Below are 21,522 nucleotides of genomic sequence, written 5' to 3' on the forward strand. Positions count from 1 at the left end.
ACCTTGAGCGGATCCTTCCCACCCGTTGCTGCCTGCAGATTTGCCACAGAGGATCCCAGCCTCCAGGTGCCCCCTAAAATGAGCAGACCTGCAGTTGGCATATGCCACGCTGAAAAACACCCAGCCGCTTGCCACCGAAACCCACCAGGAAGACCTCTGAGCAAGACTCCCACCGTGGAGCATTTTTGGCTCCATCTCTTGGACTCTCATTATGGCCGCAGCTTGTCCCGCAGTCGCCAGGCTCTGCTCATCCATTGTGTGTGCGTCCAGTGCTTCACTGGGGATGCTTTTTCCCAGAGCAATATAAATTATTACCAGAGATGCACACAAGGGACAGAGGGGGTTATTTTCATTCCATGGCTTGCAGCCCCATCACCCCTGGTGGGGTGATCCCCAGAAGGGGGGTGTTTGGACATGCCCCATGCTGCTTCTCACTCAACTCAAATCACACGTTCATCAGCTGGAAAAGGAGCAACTGCTTAAAGGGAATGGCTGAATTGGAGCAGCATAAGCGCAGGACTTCGAACAACCGACAGCTAATTTTAACGCGGTTTTAATGTGGCATCTACAGGTATAATCTTCGAGCCATGGATGTGAGTCAGGATTGGATGGCGTAATGCGGTTCAAGGATGTTTATATATTTATTTCTGCATTTCTTGGTTTGGGTCTTTCTTTTCCATTTGTTATTTTTATCAAATACTGATTTCATGAAAATGGTACGTCATTTTCCTTGGATTATATTTAAATATAAAGAAATCAAATCTGACTTCTAGATGCTTGGAAACATGTCTGCATGGCCAGTCAACCTCTAAATATCCTCATAGTTGCCTGAACAGCTAAGATGAAGCCCCGGCTCTCAGACTTTTTGAAAATGGATGAGACCACTCTATGGGCAATGATTGGTAACCGTGGGCAGCTATGGGCACAGGCAGGTTGATAACCAAAGGGCTCTCCATGCTCAGCTGTGTCCGGGGCAGTCAAAATGCCCATGGCACCTCACGACAGGGATGGGTCCCTTGTTGTAGTGATGGTCTTCATCCAATCCTGCTGAACTTACCATTAGAAAGACCTGTAAAATGTATGTCTGAGGGCTCCCTGTACTCAAAATTCTGTTATTCAGGGTTAAAATTAAGAAATGTCATAGCAGTCCCTACTTTATTATGAAACAAATGAAAGTGGTGGGCGAAGGGGAGAGAAAGGACACAAAATTTTCAGGCAGCAGAGATCAACTGCATTCAAGGAAGAACTTATTCAATGTAGAAACGTCATAGAGGAATACGTGGTGAAATCCTCTTCTATTCTTACCAGAACATTTTACAGTTGTTAAAGAATTAATCATCCAGCTGTTACCAGTGCTGTTATTAGCCTCATTTCATAGAAGGCAGCAGCTGGAAAACAAGGCTTAAACAGTCATGAAGAAACAGAATATGGCATTTATAGGAAGGTCTCAATAAAAGAAATCCTTCCCAGTGGAAAAGGTCACATTTCTTAGCTGCATTGATACGTAAGAACTATTATGCTATAAAATAGTACTCCAGTGTTGATCTGGCCTAAGTGATCATGGATATGAGTACACATAGACAGCACTGTATCATATAATGAATTATATGACAAAGCCATGTGCACGGTAAGGAGGGCAAAATCACATCTTTAAATCTTTGCAGTTAACATAAACAGGTTGATCTGCCTTTGATTTGTTGTAGGTGGTCATCATTTGGTTCCCACGCACAAGTCTCCAATGCACGTGTTGGGTGTTTGACTGTGAGAGGCGGACCAAGCAGTTCTTGTGAGACAGCACATGTGCTAGTATCTAGACAGAGATGAACAAACTCAGGTCATCTATGCAACCTGGTCTCCAGTACATGAAAAAGCCACATCTTCCCAGGGGCCCATCCAGCTGTTTTGAACACCAGTCCTAGAGGCACGACGCAAAAGGCTCTGACATATCGTAGAATCATAGAATGGATTAGGTTGGAAGGGACCTTGAAGATCATATATTTCCAACCCCCCTGACATAGGCAGGGACACCTCCCACTAGACCAGGTTGCTCAAAGCCCCATCCAACCTGGCCTTAAACACCTCCAAGGATGGGGCTTCCACAACTTCTCTGGGCAACCTGTTCGAGTGCCTCACCACCCTCATTGTGAAAAATTTCTTCCTAATATTTAATCTAAATCTACCTTCTTCCTGCTTGAAGCCATTCCCCCTCATCCTATCACTACATGCCCTAGTAAAAAGTCCTTCCCCAGCTCTCCTGTAGGCCTCCTTTAGGTCCTGGAAGACCGTAATAAGGTCTCTCCAGAGCCTTCTCTTCTCCAGGCTGAAAAACCCCAACTCTCTCAGCCTGTCGTCATAGGAGAGATGCTCCATCCCTCTGATCATCTTCATATCACCATGCCAAAAAAATCTCTTTCTTGAGTTTGCTGGTGTTTCAGTCTTGCAACTCACTTGGAACAAAGCTGAGTATTGTACATTAGGGTTGGGGATCAACAATAGTTTAAACTCAACACAGACTGAAGTGTTGTCCTTATGATGTTTTACTTTCATTTGGCTCTTGATGTGTGTATTTGACTCTACAGGATTGTCTGCTGGTAGTTAAAAAGAGCACCAAAACCTTCCCATTTCCCCATGAGTGTTCCCTTTAAGGAGAAAAAATAGTCTTCTCTGGCAGCAAATAGAGGTAATGACCAGCCTTTGGTAGATATCACCAACTAAAAGTTAAAATAGCAAGGTAGGACATGGGAAAAAAGGGTTCTTGGCAGCAGGAACCCTGAATGCCTGAAACTGATGAAGCAATATCCCGGTTACTGCAAGTATTCTCACTTCCCTTGAAGCAGTAACTTGGCAAAATACCCGATCTCATGGGGCATCATGTGATTTAGCATCCTTGTTTTCTGCAATAAGGCTTTTCTAGATGCTTGGTCACATTACTCAGCTCATTTATGCCATTGTTAGAGACTATCAAAACGATGCTGGAGCACAATGTTTGAAACGGCAACACAGAGTTTACTTCTAATTATTTTCTCTTTCCTCTAGCATTGGAAAACATGTTAAAACAAGTCAGTCTAATGAACCTTGCACTGCTCTAACCAAATGCTTGCAGGACGCTCACCCAACAACACTTAAATGCTTCAGTGTCAAAACTCCCGCCCGGTTCAAAGGGAGCAGCGTGGAGGTTTGCAGGAAGAAGCCATCTCTAGGGAGGGAAGTTTGTTGCCTCTTTTTCTTGGTAATTCTGCGGGAGAGCTGCTGCCATGTGAAACGGTATTAATCCCTTAAACATCTGCGCTTACAAAGTCCAGCTGGGAGAGCACCCTTGAACTTAGAGTTTCCATCTTCCTGGGTGTGTGATAGCTGTCTCAGCCTCTGCGCTGATTTCTAAAATAACACAGCTTCTCTCTTAATAGCAGGTAAAAGAAAAATCCTTAGGACTCTTTCTTGGTTTGGGTTCCTCACAAATTTGAAATATCCTTTGCGTTACTGGCCCCAGAGCCCACTCTGGTTGCTCAAGATTCCTTTTTAACAGCTTTTCTGCTTGCTAAGTCCATCCACTTGCCACCCCTGATGTTGGTTGTCTCAAAGCCAAAAGGAGATGTTTGGAACAGCAGGCAGTTTCCTTTTTATTTCCTTTTGGGGGTTGGTTGGTTGTTTTTTTGGTTTTTTTTTAGCAACAAGTATTTATTTGGGTCTCTTTATAAAGGACACGTATTGCTTGGGAATAGTTTCACTGCTGTTTTTTGACCCTACCACCCATGTTATAACTTGCATCTTGCCTCCAGACTCTGCTAGTAGCTTCCTACAGTTTCATGAGCTCTCTTTCACTAACCTGCTCAGTATTTAGTTGTTAATGCAGTCTACTTTTCCATGATCTTGAATCAGGTGGTTATGAAGTACATGTATTGGCAAAAGTGGCCAACTCATAGGATAGCAAGGTTGGGAAGGGACTCTGGTCCAATACCCTGCTTAAATCAGGTTGCTCAAGGCCTGGTGCAGCAGTTTTGAATGTCTCCAAGGATGGAGGTTCAACAACCCAACACCTTTAGAGACACTCTGGTATGTATTAACCTTTACGGGAATGTAATCAGAATCCATAATTGTGCAGTAATCTTCCCCGTTGCCACTCCACTGAGAAGAGCCATACTGGTAAGTATCTGGCCTTGCTTGGGCTGTCAGAGCAGCCTCTTTGCCCAGGACCATCAGCTCCTCCAGCCCTGGGACTTCCCATCCCTTCTCTGCTTTGTGGGGATCACTGCAGCAGGAGCTACCTCCAGGTCCTGTTGCCTCATTCAAGGACACTTAGGCACTTCGGTCATCTTTTACACTATTTATGAAAGGACACAGCTAATTACTCACTGATTTACTAACCTTTCTGTAGGATTGTTTTTCAAACCAGCTTCAACAAATCCTTTTCATGACTATGAACCCAGCGCAGATTTATTTTTTATTTTCTAACAAGGAGTTTTCCATCCGTCCCCAGGGAGAAGGAAAGCAGTGAGCTGGAAAAAAAACCCAATCAATGTTAAAAACCAGTACAGGAAAGACAAGTCACCTTTTCCTCTTCACCAGTACAGGAAGCATGAGTCACCTTTTCCCCAGTCTCTTCACAGCTTCCATATTTCAGGCAATCCATGACACAGAAACAGTTTCTATTTGCATGTTAGCTGATTTCTGCTCTTGGTGCTGTTTCTTTGCTTTCCAATGGACCTACGTGGCATTTGCCCCACAGTTACTGCTGGGGATTCTCTGATGGGTTTCATCATGGTCTTCCTGAAGGGCCTGAGATCAGAGGGGAACCAGGAAATCTGAGGGACTGCAGGGCGAGGGCATGAACGGTTGTCAATGAACTATTTAAAGAGGGAAGAGGCAGCCACAGGACGCATGAGAGGGAGCTGTGACCGACCGTAACACTGGGAGAAGAGTGTTAGGGCAGCAGCCAGTAACCTGGGAAAGGCCTGGGGGGAAAAAAGGTCAAGAAGAATTTAAAAAAAAAACTAAGAAAATCTTTCTTTTCAAATACAACATAAAAAAATACTGCAGAAAAACCCTTTTGTTAGGACACAGGCTGTATAATGCAGTGGAATGTCTTAAATATTGCTTTAATACACCTAATGGCTGTTAGTTAATTTTCTCCTCTTAAAGAAACCCTGAAATACCACCTATAAAGATTCACCACATGTAACTTACCAAGAAAAAACAAGGAGTAAAAACCACGTGTGACACCACCTCTTAAAAAATATTAGTATCTTTGCCAAATGGTATTAAAAACCAGTCATGCAATTATGACTAAGATAAATGACAAACTACAGTTCAAGGCATCACAGCCTTCAAATGATTAATTAACTGGCCTTCATCTAAACTTCCTGATACTTGATTTTTTCATGATGCATTTTCTTGAGTCACAGCCCTGAGCTTGCCATTCGGATAGCATTAAAAATACCAGGTGAAGGCTGGCGTTTGGTTTAGGACCTTAGCGCTGCATCCATGGCTGGGAGCACATCTTCCCCCCACCTCGTACTTCACATAATGCAATTTGTATAAAATTCCCGCAAAAAAGGAAAAAAAAAATATGATAAATTATCCAATTGCTCTGAAAGGCGATGCTGACCTGGACCCAGCAAACGTGTTGCCATCTGCCTCTGTGCCTGCCTGACTCTCTGTGGTCAGACCAGAAGCGTAAACCTGTTCTCTGACCCAATCCAACACCTGTCACCTCCAAAGCTCTCATGGTTTAAATCAGTCCAGCACCATCAATGTCTTGTCTACTAATTGCTGTGAGAAACAATCTCCCTGGAGCTCCCAGAGATGATGAACTATTCTTAAATTCTCCCTTAGGCCTTAGATCTTTATTAATTAATTTTTTTTTTTTTGCCTGTGCTGGCTAACCACATTTGGACGTGGCAACGAGGATTTTTTCAATAGGCCACAACCACTTGCACAAACAAAACCCTCCTGGTGATCGGCGGCTGTGCAGTAACGCTCTGCTTGGCCTTGGCCGTAGGCGCAATATTTGCTTTTTAACCAAACCATGGCAGGGTTACAAAGCCACGGGTTTTTGCAGTGAGAGGACAAGCTCACACGGGCCCATGTGAGGTTTGATAATGGAGGGAAAGCACTTTGAAAAGACCAAACTGGAGGTTTCCTTGGGAAGAAAAATACCAGCTGAGAGCAGAGCTGGGGCCCTCATTTCCTGGGGGCGTATGGCCAGGTGAGGGCCTGTTCTGTTCATAAAGACAAGCACTTTGCACCTCATTATTTTCTGGCTTTTGACAGCACTGAACAGTAGTCCTTTGATAACAGCGCAAATGAAGACCAATGCTAAAAGTCCATCCCCCAAGACAGGCGGTATTTCCAGAGACATGATATTTGGGTCAGTACAGGGCTGGAGCAGGAGTCCAGCACAGGACAGAGTTGTAAGGTATCTGCACAGCACGCCTCAGGGTTGAGCTTTCACAAGGATGGAGAAGTAGCTTCCCCCTGTTCCTGGGGGAAGGTCAATATAGAGGCAAAATAGGACAGACCATTCCTGAGGGTGCCCCATTTCTGCAAGATGGGATGGGCCTGTCACCAGCAAAGCAGAGGAAGCTCCGCAAGGAAGAGCAGGTTTTGGGCTGTAACCACAGGAAAGCGGTTGCGAGCCTCCAGAGCTGCTGCAGGAGGATGGGGACAACATCCATCATGCCCCTGAGAAAAAGCAGATCTTCAAAGACACTGCATGGGAATGACCGTGAGGGCCGTGGATGTCTCCTGGTGGAGGTGGCTGCAGGCAACCCCAGGGCTTCAGATGATGTGGGCACCATGGCCTGACAGGAAGGCGCTGGTTTGTCCCCTTGGTTTCCTGGGCTTTTTCCCTTAGAGAGATCTTTATTCTTCTATATTTTCTCCCTGGGAAGAAGCACTTGTGACTGACTTCAACCAGATGCTGCTCTTTCTTCAATAAAAAAAACAGCCTCGATATTTTTGTTGTTCTTTTCTGCACCCTATCTTCATTCCATATAAAAAAATTCGCTCATATTGCCGTCTGTCCTCCCAGCACCATCAGCAGAGGTAACAAATGACCTTGTTGTTCCCTCCCCTTGCAGAGCTGAAGACTCTATTTGCCTCCTCCACCACTGCATGGGAACTCACACGCCACTGCTGACAGGGGAGCACTAATGCAGTGTCATGGTTTCAGCTGGGATAGAGCTGATAGAGGAGAGTCCAATAAGGCATGGCCATACCCAGGTCTGCTGGTCACTCCCGTTTTCCCCATGGCACTTCACTGACTTGTCCTTAAACAGGGTGGAAGATAAAGGTTGTATATTGCTCTGGTGACTCTTTCCCTGTCCATAGGAGATTTCCTAGCATCCCATCCTAAACAACTTTGCTGACTGCATTTCTTATCTTGTTACCAGTGGGCATGGAGACCAATCTATTCCTTTCAGCTTTGCAGCTGCCTTTCATATATTTAAAACTTTAAGCTTCCCCTCAGCATTTTATCCCAACGTTCTACTTAAGGAGGCTTTAAACATTGAGTTTAGGTAGAAGGTCTAGGCTAGGACATGGCTCTTATGGGAGTTTGCGCCAAACTCTTCACCCAGCTGCTGGGAATGACACTTGCTGGCAGAGCTGGCAGTGCTGGAAAGCTGGAGATGTCCTCCAGAAGGTGTGTTGATAACCACAACTATCCCTGCAGAGCTGGAGGAAAGCTGTTGCACCTTGAGGTAGACTTCTGGGCTCTTTAGAAGGTGGCAGGTCCTTGGTGCTGGGGCAATGCACTGCACCACACAGTGTTTGAGGCCAAGGACTTCATTGGCAAGGGTCCCAAGCTGCTGTTGTCCCACGGGGGAGCAGGTGCCACGGAGCTGCAAGCTGCCAGGCAGGACAGGCCATCTCTCAAACGTGTATGGAGATGCCACCAGGAGGATTCCCCTGGTGAGATGTCCCAGGGGAAGCTCCAAACCTCACTTGTGACCTTCAAACTCAAAGCCTGACTGTATGAGGCTTCCCAAAATGCTCTCTTCACCTCTTTTCTGCTGTCAGCCTGAGATACAGGCAGGTTTACCCTGCTCAGGCTGCCACACCAAGACCACGGTTTCCAAGACACCCTGGGGGCGAGGTACCCTGCTCCAATACCTGCCAATTAGCAGGCAGCAGGTTACAAAAAGGGAAGCTAGATTTTAATTTACAGTCCTTTGCTGCCAAGTGGCCACCTTTCCCCTGGCAAAGGTGAAATAGTTTATTGTTTGGTTTTTAGCAAAAACCAAGGAGGAAACGTGGAGGAAGAAGGAAGCTGCCAGCCAGAGCTTCTGGCCCAGTAGCATGCAGCTGGTCATTAAGCTACTTCTCCCAGGTGTTTCTTCATCTGTGAAATGAAGCAGAAGTCCATACAAGAGCTCTGACTGCAGCAGTCCTGCATGAGCTGAGACCAGCTAAACTCCTGACTTTTGTCACTGGACTAAATCTGGTGACAGTAACCTAAGCTCCTAATGCAGCGATACACCCACATCAGATGTTGCAAAGGGGCAGTTTTCAACAGCTTATAAGTTAGTAGTCACCTTTTCCAAGGCGCAGACTGCCACCGAAAGCCCCTTAAGCGGTAAACCGCCGTAAGTCAGTTGTTCGGTTCCCAGGGACAAGCAGTGAGGCAGCCTCCACGCAGCTGCCCACTTCGCAGCTCCGAGCAACTACACACCCAGTAAGTCAGGAGCCAGTTAGGTGCACACCGAGTTTCTCAGGTGTAACGGAGGGGAATAGGCTGACTTGGGAGGTCAGCCCGCGGGCACGGAGCCTGCAGCCGGCAGTGAAACCTGCCCAGTGAGGAGCTTTTTCTTCTCTGCTACCACTTTTAGCTCTCACACAAACTTAGCTTGGAAGGAACATTGATGCAGTTTAGCAACCTGTTCTTTTGATGATTTTGAGGTGAAAGGGGAGAAGAAAAGAGCCCTCAAGTCCTCAGTGTTAACACTTTGACCGAGGCCAATGGTATGAGGTTCAACAAGGCCAAGTGTTGGGTCCTGCACTTGGGTCACAACAACCCCATGCAGCGCTACAGGCTTGGGGCGGGGTGGCTGGAAAGCTGCCCAGCAAGAAAGGTCCTGGGGGTGTTGGTGGATGGCCGGCTGAATATGAGCCATTGGTGTGCCCAGGTGGCCACGAAGGCCAGCAGCATCCTGGCCTCTATCAGGAATGGCGTGGTGAGCAGGATTAGGGAAGAGATTGTCCCCCCATACTCAGCACTGGTGAGGCCCCACCTTGAGTACTGAGTTCAGTTTTGGGCCCTTCACTACAAGAAAGACATTGAGGTGCTGGAGTGTGTCCAGAGAAGGGCAATGAAGCTGGTGAGGGGTCTGGAGCACAAGTCATGAGAAGTGGCTGAGGGAACTGGGGTTGTATAGCCTGGAGAAGAGGGGGCTGAGGGGAGACCTTATCACTCTCTACAACTATCTGAAAGATAGTTTTTTGCTTATTTAGTGTTGCTTACTGAAGTTGAAAACTTTCAGCTCAAGAAAGCGTTATCGTGAATGCATTTGAAAATGAAGCTGCTCACGCTGCCGCAGCAGCAGCTGGAGATCTTTGTGTCTAAGCCAGCAGCACAGATCAGACCTGCTCATTACCACTTCTTCTGCAGGATAATGTACACACAAAACAGAACCAGGCAAGTGCAAAGCTGCTCTAGTTCGTAACTCTGCATCTTAACACGAGGCGATTTTCCTGAGCGGTCTGAAGTAACATACCACCCTGAAGCAGACCTGAGCAGCTCAGGGGGTTCCAGCTCGCCCTGCCCGTGCTGCCGTAGAGTTGACGGTGGCAATCATGACAAACCCCTGCAGCAAAATCTTCCAAGGCTTTGCCTGTTGGAGCCCATAGTTTACTGTATTTTCCTTTTCTTCTGGTAAAGTGCTTTCTAATGGCCTGGCATAATTTGTTGTCCTACATGTGTTTCAACAGAAGTGTAATTATGCCACAAAAGGGAGTGTTTTATGCAACGAAATAGAAGGAACACAACACAACTATGCTGCTTTGGTAGAAAAGACTAGTTTGACACACTCAGAATCCAGAGGACATTATAGATCAGATTAGAATAACAAAATTCAGTCCACTGAGATTTAAACCAAATGTTAAAAATATGCCCCTTAGTGGATCTTCATACTCATTTCTGTTTAGCAGATCAAGCAAACAAAATGAGTGTTTATATTTTTAGAGGTAGGGGGAACATCAAGATATTCTCTAGGTTTTATTTATTTGAAATAAGATGTCTCTTAAAATAAATTTATTCTGATGTAGTGTCTTTCAAGTCACGGAGGTAAGACATGCTGGACGATTAACAGATTGCAAAAAAACCCATGATTCAAGAATTTCATTTTGTCAACTGAAAGCTGAAGGAACCAAAGAGATTAAACGGCTCTTAGAAATGGGGGGTTGGTTTATTTGGAGATCTTTATCTTTTATATCCCTATGGAAGAGCATTTGCAAAGATGAAAATAAGGCACTGAAGCTCATGTCCATCATCAACCTACCCATGGAGAGGGGCTTCTCCAGGTGACTCAGTGATAGGACAAGAGGTAACGGGCACAAACTTGAACATAGGGAGTTCCATCTTAACACGAAGAGGAACTTCTTTGAGGGTGGCAGACCACTGAAACAGACTGCCCAGAGAGGTGGTGGAGTCTCCCACTCTGGAGACGTTCAAAACTCGCCTGAACACCATCCTGTGCAACCTGCTGTAGGTGACGCTGCTCTGTCAGAGGGGCTGGACTAGATGGTCTGCAGAGGTCCCTTCCAACCCTGACCATTCCGTGACTCACCCGACTGACACGGAACAAGGACGGCAAAGCCATAGCTGCAGTCGCAGGCACCTGTCAAGCAGTTCAAGAGGTTTCTCTCCACTCATGCTGTCACGTAATTAAAGCGGAACCGTACTAATTAGGGGGCTGCTGGACAATGCAAATCTCTGCCTTGGCTCCATCTATCCCCGAGCGGCACCCCAATGGAGTCACTCATGCCCGAGGTGAGGGATGCTCGCTTATCCCTCCCAGCTACGGAGAGCCATGGGAAGATCGATCTCCTGCCTAAAGCCCCTCTTGGTGCACACCCCCTCCCAACGCACAGCCAGCAGGAGGAGCAGGGCTGCTTGTACAGCATCCCCAGCTTAACTGAATCAGTGATTGGAGCCTAGCACTGGGAGCCTGGAAAGGAGTTTCTGGAGGCAGAAAAAGACGGTGGAAGTTTCTTGACACTACGGTGCACATTCAAACCTTTAAACTGAAGTCCTGATTTAATCTAGTTCTGTGGATCAGCTGCAGCCCACTTACCACAGCCTCCTGTACATGTTTGGGAAACATCTCCTTAAAAAGTGTAAAACTCGATATTGGAACAGGATGCAAGGTTTTAGAGATGACTGCATTACCTTACTTCATTCATTCTTGAAACAGCCTTCAAACTTTGATGTGGAGTTCTGCTAACTAATACCTAGTCAAAGACAAAACCCCCTAAGTTAATCTGTGAAGACTACGCAGTTTCATAATCTTCAAAATAAGTTCTTGAATTTTTTTTTATAGTATTTGATAGCAGCTTTTTATTGGTTACAAAACCTAAGCCCATATACAAAATTAGGAACACATTTAGATGCCTCTTTGAAAGAACGTTTTAGTCTATTTTAACTGATAGTTTAAAAAAATAATAAAAACAATGCAATTTTAAACACTGTTCTGAAAACGTAAAAGTGCAGCAATATACTTTGTTTCCTTTATTAACTATGAAATGGTGCAATCCCAATCAAAAGCTGATAAGGTCACAACAGAAAGAACTGAGCAAACGCTTTGTCCTGCCTTACCCAGTTCTCCGATGTTCACTTTTAATGTAATGCATTGAGTGCAAGAAACGGATCAAATCTTCACAGTAGTGGCAAACTGTTGTTTCAAATACCAATTTGTATGTAATCTCTAGGATAACAGTGAGTGCAGGCCGAACAGGGTATCTGTCAGTCTATATGGCATATAGGGAGACTAAATTGAATTAGAGGGGGGGGGAATATTTGTTCACAATAACATCTGCTGGAACTCTAATTTCACAAAAACTTTGTGACCTTACCTAACTTTGACTTTTTATTGTTTAGTTTTTTAGCGAACACCACACAGTTTCAAGATTTTAGACTATAGTGTGTGAATAGGATGCAGTTACCATATGAAGCTTCAACTCAACTTTTGGGAAAAGAAAAAAGGCACAATGAACTTCAACTCAATTTTATGTGCACAAGAGTTGAAAAATCTGAGCCACCTTAAAGAGAAATTGATTCTAAAATTTATAAAACCTATAAATAATCAGAGGCCAAACCACTATATTAAAACAGATTATCTAGCAAGTAAAAATCTTGCAGTTTAAACATACGCTTGTATCCCGTTGAGATACAAGACAACTCACTCTTTAAAGTGGCTCCACCTTGGCAGATATATATTTAATGAATGCACACCTGCTATGCGTTGTTCATCAGTGGAAAAACAGCTGATCCACAAAGCTCTGATGGCATCTGTCCTTATCTTCATCACAGTAAATACAACCCACATCCAATAACTAAATTAGTTTAGATTTTTCTATCCCTTCACATCAATGCATTGGGAAATTACACCCAGTAAACAACAGCAACAAAACCAGTTTGTGTGATAGCTTACAGAATTTCAAAATTATCGATCTTCACCCCAGCAATACCAAAATCCCTTTGAAAATGACTGGGTCAGACGATTTTCCAAAAGCAATGACCTCACATACCTTATGTAAAGTTAACGTAATGTGCGCTGCACATCAGGTTTATGCTGAATAACGGCAGCTTTCATACAGCCTCACACATCAACCAGTTTGTATCTTTTGTAATTGTGTGAATAAGATCTCAGACTAATTTCTGAATTACTCTTCCAATACTCCAAGAATGAAGCTTTTATGACGCTTCTAAGTAGTTGCTGGTTTGTTGCCAACCACATCATCATAAGCACTGGTTACTAAGTAAAAAATAGTTTAAGACTAAATTACAGTAAACATGAAAGCTCCACAGTTTAAACCCAATATAAATCAACCATATCCAATTATCAATTTAAAACAAAATATATTGACTACTGAAAGTTGAAAGCAAGATTCTTTTTAACTAATACATTTTTGGACAGAATTTTTTTTTCTACAGTCTGGGACTCTTGCTTTCAGCTTAAACAGAAGTTCAAGTCCATAACAGGTTGTAGCTCAGGTAAAATACCATGCACAGCATTTGATTACTTCAAAACAGCAGGAACACACAGGCTGAAGTGAGTGGTCAAATAGGGCTCGCTGTTCTCAAAAATTAGGTATAATGGCAAAAGCTTTACCAGTCCAAATCTACAGTTCATTCTCCAACCCTGGTTTCTGAGGCAGTTAATGAACACACATCAATTACTGATAGCAGAAGTAGTTTTTTTGTTTGTTTTAAACTTAAGTGTTTAATCAATTGCCAAGTGTTTGTTTTGTTTTGTTTTGTTTTTTTTAAGTTACTTTTATTTCAGTTTCACCAATGAAATTCATTTGGCTTGCATTTTTGAATCTATTCTTCCACATGAAGTATATGAAAATATGCTTGTGGAGGACGATGATGGAGGCTCAGAGCAAACTGGGCCCCTGTAAAGTCTTCCAAAATGTACGCATCATACCAAAGTGTCTTGATCCACAGCGCACCATTTTCCAAAGAAGCTACTTTTCCGTGGAAAGCCAATGTGCCACCACTATGGAATATTCTTAACAAAACTGCAGATTGCGGTTGTCAGCATGTGGCACCAGGAAAAAGGCAAAAAAAAGGTAGTTGGGACTGTTAAAAAGAATTCTGAAACAGTTTAAGAGATCATGCATATGCATTTACAGTCCATGTGATAGTGACGTTTGGCAACTGCAAAGTGACCGATACATGGCTTGCTTTAGAAGCATCAAAACGAAGAGGCATGTGTGTCTTGGAGCCTTTTGTTTCTTCACTTGGTAGCCATCTGGTGGTGCTTCATACTGGTGTGGGACAGAGAAGCTGCACTTTTTTGAACTTAAAAATTAAACTCTTTCGTTTGAAGGTTGGCCGTTGGGTCAAAGTTGTAAGTACCTCCTTGAGTGGCTTCAGGAATGAGACTGGGATCTTCATCGATCTATAAAATACAACAAAAATACATGAGAGGCCAATTCCCTGCACAATTCAGTACAAGAGATTCACAAATGTTCATCTTTTCTTCTTTTTTTAAGAATTATTGCAATAAAATTAGATCTGTTTTTCAAATTCTATTCCTCAAATATGTTTAAAAAGAACAACACATGAACTCTGCTCTAATACCATTAGGGAAACAAAAAATTGAAATGGTTAGACACCAGGTTGCTGCCTGGTCAAAGCAGTTGCTATTTTACCTATGCTATTTTCAATGCCAATTTTTAGTGATTCCAGAGTTGGCTAATGACTAGTTGTGAATTTCAAGCTTAGTTTTGTACTTTCTCCCGTTTTTCAACATGAAAATAATTTTTCTCGGCAGCTGATAGAAATAATTATATAAAGCTTAAAAGAGTACTCAGTGTCTATCAGAATCTGAAGGATTTAGAATTAGTCATTTCAGAGCCATTTTATACAGTGCTCATAAGTGCAACCTAATTTTTTTTTTTAAACCCAAACTACTTCATTACTCTATGGATGTAGAACGAAAGGCATCAGTATCCAACTTCACCCAATTTCCTCAGAGCCGTTAGAATTTAGGGATCTACTGCCTCTAGGAACAGCAAATAACACAGTCAGTAGCATGGATATGCACAACTTCAAACCCTACTCATCCTCCTCCAAATCATCAACTTCATCTGTTCTCTGAACACACCACGTCTACAAGCCAGGCTGCAGGAACCATATGCCTCGTTTCAAACTGTGTGTCTCATTCTGAAGCAGGTACGAGCCCTTGTGAGATGGGTCTAAATAGCTTTCTGAGATCCAGCCTTGGAGTCATGCGACACCAAAACTGACTCACCTAAAATCTTTATTTCTCTTTACTTTGGATGACAATACCTAAATTAGAAGGAGAGATTAAGGCTTCGGTGACAGCAACAATCCTCAGGAGGAAGAGGATCTCATGCCCAAATGAAGATCAAATCTGGTTTCAGAAGGCTTTGCAAAATGTTTGTGAGTTAATGAATTAGCACTTCTGTCTTCTGCAGGGGTACTACAAAGTAACGTTACCTGACTTCACACGTCTCTAACTCAATAAACTAAAGTCAGGAAGCCATGAGTGCTGGTCCTAAAGTACATGCCCGTGCACTTTACAGAGCTCAGCAAAGGAACAGATAGGATTAACAATGATGGGATATCTAGCAGCCAGCAGCATCTCATGAGAATATGGAAGATCTCAAAGTGACAGAAGGCAGGAATACTTCCGGGCAGTCAATCTTAACCCTGCCAAGCAGCCTAACATAACCAGCCTCTTGTCTCCCTAGGGCAATTTGGATTTTTTTTCTGGGTCCTCAAACGACAAAGGTTATTTTCCTACTTAAAACCAGACAAACTTTCAGGCAATAACTTTATGTTTTAACTCCTATCTCCCAATCACGGAATTTCTACAATTTCCAAGTTTCAGAAGCCCCAGAAAACACAGTAGCAGTATAAACAATAATCTGAAGTAAAGTTTTGCTCCTGAGTAAAGGAGATAAATTCAGCAAATCAGGCATAGATTAAATTGCATTAGTTTATGTAAAAAGTAAATGCACAGAAGGGAGTACTAACCTCAAAATGGATATTTTTCCACCCACACCAACTAGACTGGGCTCTTCAGTTAGCTACAGAAGTCTCAAAGCCATTATGGAGACTATTGGACACTGCTCACAGAATCATTACAAGCATAGGGAACTTTTCACATATCTTAACTTCTGGTGACTAACTTTGCAATCACATGAGGGACCCATGAACTGAAAATTAACGAGTCTTAAAAGTTCGAGCTGGTACCTGGAGAGTTCAATTTAAGAGAAGAACTGAAGACATAGTTCTGCTAGGCTGCAGAACTACAGACACCCTGAAAGAAAGAAAGGAGGACCCAGGAAAAGAAAGAAAGGAGGACCCAGGGAACTACAGACCAGTTAGTCTCACCTCTGTCCCTGGGAAGGTAATGGAGCGACTCATTCTGGATGTCATCTCCAAACACGTTGAGGAACAGGAAGTTATTGGAAGTGGTCAACATGGATTTACCAAGGGTAAATTGTGCTTGACCAATCTGATAGCTTTCTATGATGTTATAACTGGTTGGCTGGATGAGGGGAGAGTCGTAGATGTCATCTACCTTGACTTTAGCAAGGCTTTTGACACTGTCTCCCATAACATCCTCATTAGGAAGCTGAGGAAGTATGGGCTAGATGAGGTGACAGTGAGGTGGATTGAGAGTTGGCTGCGGGACAGAACTCAGAGGGTTGTGATCAGCGGCACAGAGTCTAGTTGGAGGCCTGTAACCAGTGGTGTCCCCCAATACTTGGTCAATACTTGGTCAATACTTGGTCCAGTCTTGTTTAATATATTCATTAATGACCTGGATGAGGGGGCAGAGTGTATCCTCAGTAAGTTTGCTGATGATACCAAACTGGGTGGGGTGGCTGACACCCCAGAGGGCCGTGCTGCCATCCAGCGTGACCTGGACAGGCTGGAGAGCTGGGCAGAGAAGAACCTAATGAGGTTCAACAAAAGCAAGTGCAAGGTCCTGCACCTGGGGAGGAAGAATGCTAAGCACCAGTATAGAGGTTAGGGGCGGACCTGCTGGGAAGTAGCTCTGAGGAGAAGGATCTGGGGGTCGTGGTAGACAGTAAATTATCCATGGCCCAGCAATGTGCCCTTGTTGCCAAAAAGGCCAATGGAATCCTGGGCTGCATAGGGAAGAGTGTGGCCAGTAGGTCGAGGGAGGTCATTCTCCCCCTCTACTCTGCACTGGTGAGGCCACAACTGGAATATTGTGTCCAGTTTTCGGCTCCCCAGTTCAAGAGGGACAGGGAACTGCTGGAGTGAGTCCAGCAAAGGGCAACTAAGATGATTAAGGGCTTGGAGCATCTCCCTTATGAGGAAAGGCTGAGAGAGCTGGGACTCTTTAGCCTGGAGAAGAGAAGGCTGAGGGGAGACCTTATTATGGCGTACAAGTATCTAAAGGGTGGGCTGAAGGAGGATGGAGCCAGGCTCTTTTCAATGGTTCCCAGTAACAGAACAGGACCTAGAAAGGATAATTAGTATTTGTCTTCAAATTGCTTGTTAAAGTGCTTCTGAGGCACTCGCAAGCAGCCAGTAGCAGAAAGAGCTAGAATCCAAAGGGTCAAAATACCTAATTAGGGTGCAACAAAACACCAGATGGTCTAGATCAATCAGCTGCAGAAAGTGTTACAGTTTTGATGACTCTTTTAAATGCTGAATCCAGACTGAGCAACTACAGAGCTGAGATACAGTAATCTACCTGAAAATAAGGATCCACCCCCGCACTCCAAAGACTGATGTATGAGAAAGTAAAAAGGAGAGCCAGAGAACTGTTTAGATTCTAATCACAAGTAATTACATGTCAATTTACATGTCAGTGTGACAAAATTAGGTCAGCGACAATCAATTTATTAGGCAAAACCAGAGCAGTCATCTTGATGTTGATAAAGAAAACTCTTGGCATTGAGAAACTCTTCAAAGACTTTCAATTAAGGGACGCTGTACTGAAAAAGGAGCAGGAAAACTGACTTCCCAGATAACCTATGTTCATGACAACTGGAACTGAGGAAAAATGACAATGTACTTACTTAAGCTAACAGCACAGCGCATACACTCTTCAATCTTTAGTATACTTACATCATCACCAGAGAAATACTGATCTATGATTTCAAATGCTAGTTTATAAATGTCTTCATTCTCATGCTGTTGCAAGGCTTCAATTTTCTCTAACCCTGAATAAAAGGAAATGGGGAAGAGTTTTATAAGATTAAACTGAATTACCGACTATTTTGAAAATAACTAAACTAAGAAAAATAATGAAATATTACTATTGAAACATACTAGAAAAGATGATGTAGCTCAGTTCGCAAATATTGTCTAACACAATAGCCATCTTTGTCTCCAAGACGGAATAAAAGAGTAGATTGTGAATCTTTGCATACCATGGAATGTAACATTTTATGAAGAAGGAATAATAGAACCTTCTCTCTTTTTAGATAAAACTACATACATAGTATGTACTACATACTCAGTAGTTTTTGTTCCAGTCATTGTGCTTTCTGTATATCACCAAAAGGAATAAGTGGTTTTATTTGTGTGTTGCATATGAGTTTAAAACAACAAGGTGACAAAGTCTCACACCAAGAGCAGCTTAAAACCCAAGTTCCATGTTCATACTGGACACAGAATAACACAAGGCAAAAACTGCCAGTATAGTAAGTTCCTAAACATCCCTTTACTGCTATCTCACTATAATACATTAATTAGCATGTGTTAAAACTTGGACTGTAATATACAAAAGCCTGACTCCTCATCCTGCTTTGGTCTGTAATGAAATTATTATCCCAACAACTGCTTCCAAGGCAATAAACTAAAGTGAGAATTGTATGTTTCACCACGGAACGAAGTATATACAATAATCAGATGAAAAGAAGTACAATTCTCATTTAAACCTAAAAAATACCTAAGCTACAGAAGGCTCCTTTAACGATTGCCTCCAACATGACAACCCCTAAACCGAACTAAACAGAAAAAAAATGTCATTGCTCTTATTGCACAAGTCTCACTTGCTTACTCAAATAGTCCATGGTAAAAAAAAAAATGCTGCAGTAGATATCAACAGCAGCAAGCAGAAGACAGAATAAAGCCAGCAAATTAAATTTTTTAAAAGCCTAATAAGCACTTACCTCCACACTCTTCTATAATTTCAGCTATTGTGCTAGCCTCATCACCAGCCATTATCAGGATGTTTTTCAGACCATCCAGCACCACCTGTACCACTTGAGAATCCTTTACTGAGAGTAGATTGCAGAATGGTGGGATTACATTTTGCTGTACAAGGTATTCAACCTAAATAAAGGAAAAAAAAAAGTGCTTTCAACATTGTGCTTCTTACAAATGGCTGCATGTGCAACATTTCAGTGACAATTTGAAATCCCACTACACATACCTGATCTTTTCTCCCACTTATTGTCAAATTGCTAATTGCCCAAGCAGCTTCCTTTTGTGTTCCAAAGTCCCCCTGAAAAATAAAATTAATAGCTCATTAAAATCAGCATGGAAACATCTGTCAAGCTTATTATTAAAAATCACAGACTCCTCATGTCAGATTTATAAAAAGAGGATGACAACTTGCATAGCTGATAGTTTGACTGACCTTAGCCAGCTGGTGTATGATCATAGGGATTAGCCCAGCATCTATTACAGCTTGAACTTGTTGCTGGTTTCCTGCTGTGATATTGGAAAGGAACCAAACTGCTTCCTACGATTGGACAGAAAAAAAAAAGCAAAACACTTAAAAAAATAGTCAACAGATGAAAAAAACCTCCCAACCAAACTAAACAAAACAACCTCAAAACCTAAAATTGTACCATGACCAATCACTAAACAGAACCTCCAGGTTTCCTCCCCCATAGCACTTCTAGCACACAAACTTTTATTGCATGGTGAAAGCCAAACATGCAAGGACTGATGTAAAATGTGTATGATTAATTCATAGTGCTAGATTATTACTTACACAAGGGGTGTCAATATACATTGGGAGCAACACTGACTTAAACCTTGTATGCGCTTTGCACCGCTGCAGTCACAGCCATGTTTTAAACTTTCAATCAGTTTTGTAAAGAAAATAGGAAAACTGGTAAAAGCTCATATAAAAAAAAGGACTTATCCTATACTACTACTACTGACAAGTCAGTAGTAGCTTTCTGTGCTGATAGAAGGAAGATCAACTCCAGCTCCCATTTTTTTCCCGAAACACAAAGCAGAGCTTGCAAAACTCATTCAAGTATCAGACAGGACTCTCAGTCCTGAGACTACTCAGCAGTTACCTCCTTTAGGAGATAGTATCGGCATAGCTAACATCTATATAATGGCAGTTACAAATTCCGGGTTACAAAAGGGGATACTTGTCAAGTCAATCCAGAAGATCTTAAAAAGGCTCCAATCTTAAGCAAAAGACAAACAGATGTGGCAGCAGCCAATTACAAAGTACTGCAGGAAAAAAACATAATGGGTTCCATTTTTTAAGGATGTATGTCTTGCTTCAATTTGTATTTGCCCCTCACAACAAAACTCAAAGCATTTCTAGACTCCCCTTATACAAAAATAATTCCTTTCTTGGCATTCAAAAAGAGCTCTTCATCATTCTTTTGTGAGAACTAGAAGGGCAAGCAGAAACAAATCACAGCAGTTTGAACCATCAAATATAACTTCTTTAGAGCTCTTGACAGTTGACAGGGCCTGAAGAAACAGAGATTCCTCACAAACAGATTCCCCCTCAATGGTACACTATGTGGGGGAATCACGTAAGCTAAACAAAAAAGCCTCCTCCTCAGCCAGCCCCAACTTTGCAGTGGAAGGTGGCACAATGATTAAAAAAAAAATTGCGAATAACACAAAATACACCTGTGGAAAAGAGGACACTGCTCACTTTCTTTCATTTAACTCCCCCTATTCCATCCAGTCCTTGCAGCAGCGAAGTTTCCTCTGCCAAAAGGAAGGAGAGGAAATGCAGGGACAGTTTTCAGAAAAGGACAGTGGTAGTCCCTATGTCCTTGAAGGTGAAGATGGACAAGAGAACAAATTCCATTGTGAAAAGGTGGAGTGGAAAAATTGAATCAATCTCACTCAACTCACTGGACTCAACCAAAAGTAACACTCTTTAGTTATTTCATAATATAACTATATTGTCATATAACTATATAGTTATAATATAACTATAATGTCACTTTGCAAATGAAAAAAACCTATCACACTCCAAAGCAAAAACCATTAGTCTTCCCAAAAAGCATGAGGCATCAACACCAATGCACGGATCCTCATTATGCCTGTTTGGCTTCAGCCCTAAATTAAGCACCAGCCTCAAATGCATCTTTACACAAAATTGCTCATATGCTGGAAAAAATAGCTGGAAGAAATTCTTCTGTAATATGCTATAGACTACTGCTTTATTTCTTAAACAAAGGCATTAAGTTAGGAAGAAACAAATCATACCTTATTTATCTTCTCTTTTGGATGCGTCAGGAGATTTGGGAAATAAGACAAAACATCACAATTGAGAACAACTTGTGTCTGTTCATCAGTACCAGTTACTATGTTGCCTACTGCTCTCAGTGCTGCTGTCTGAATATCCAAAGTGGGAAGGAAAAAAAAAATTGCATGTTAAAGACATTGCTGCTACTTATGCTAAAACAAAGATCATTTTAAGATGTCTTTTTATAAAAAACACTTTGCAAAATACAATTTAGCACTTCATCCTCTGAGCAACATCCTAAAAATGTTTCAAAACAGTTACTATTTCAAAACAGAAACACACAGTACAGCATTTTACTGAGTAGACGCACTGCAGCTCAACT

General features: G+C 42.6%; 1 protein-coding gene across 1 annotated transcript in view; it reads right to left on the bottom strand.

Moving 5' to 3' along the window:
• Positions 1-11,535: 11,535 nt before the first annotated feature.
• KPNA3 (karyopherin subunit alpha 3) overlaps positions 11,536-21,522 on the bottom strand; it is a 54,021-nt gene continuing 44,034 nt past the window's right edge. Inside the window, exons 12-17 of the mRNA XM_082488505.1 lie at positions 21,161-21,289; positions 19,323-19,427; positions 19,116-19,187; positions 18,853-19,015; positions 17,804-17,898; positions 11,536-14,123 (exon numbers count right to left, since the gene is read on the bottom strand). Of these exons, the coding sequence (XP_082344631.1) occupies positions 14,025-14,123; positions 17,804-17,898; positions 18,853-19,015; positions 19,116-19,187; positions 19,323-19,427; positions 21,161-21,289 (663 nt within the window). The 3' untranslated portion in view covers positions 11,536-14,024. The remainder of the gene's footprint in view (positions 14,124-17,803; positions 17,899-18,852; positions 19,016-19,115; positions 19,188-19,322; positions 19,428-21,160; positions 21,290-21,522) is intronic.

This window comes from Vanellus vanellus (genome assembly GCF_965231255.1).
Source record: "Vanellus vanellus genome assembly, chromosome: 1".
Classification (NCBI taxonomy): domain Eukaryota; kingdom Metazoa; phylum Chordata; class Aves; order Charadriiformes; family Charadriidae; genus Vanellus; species Vanellus vanellus.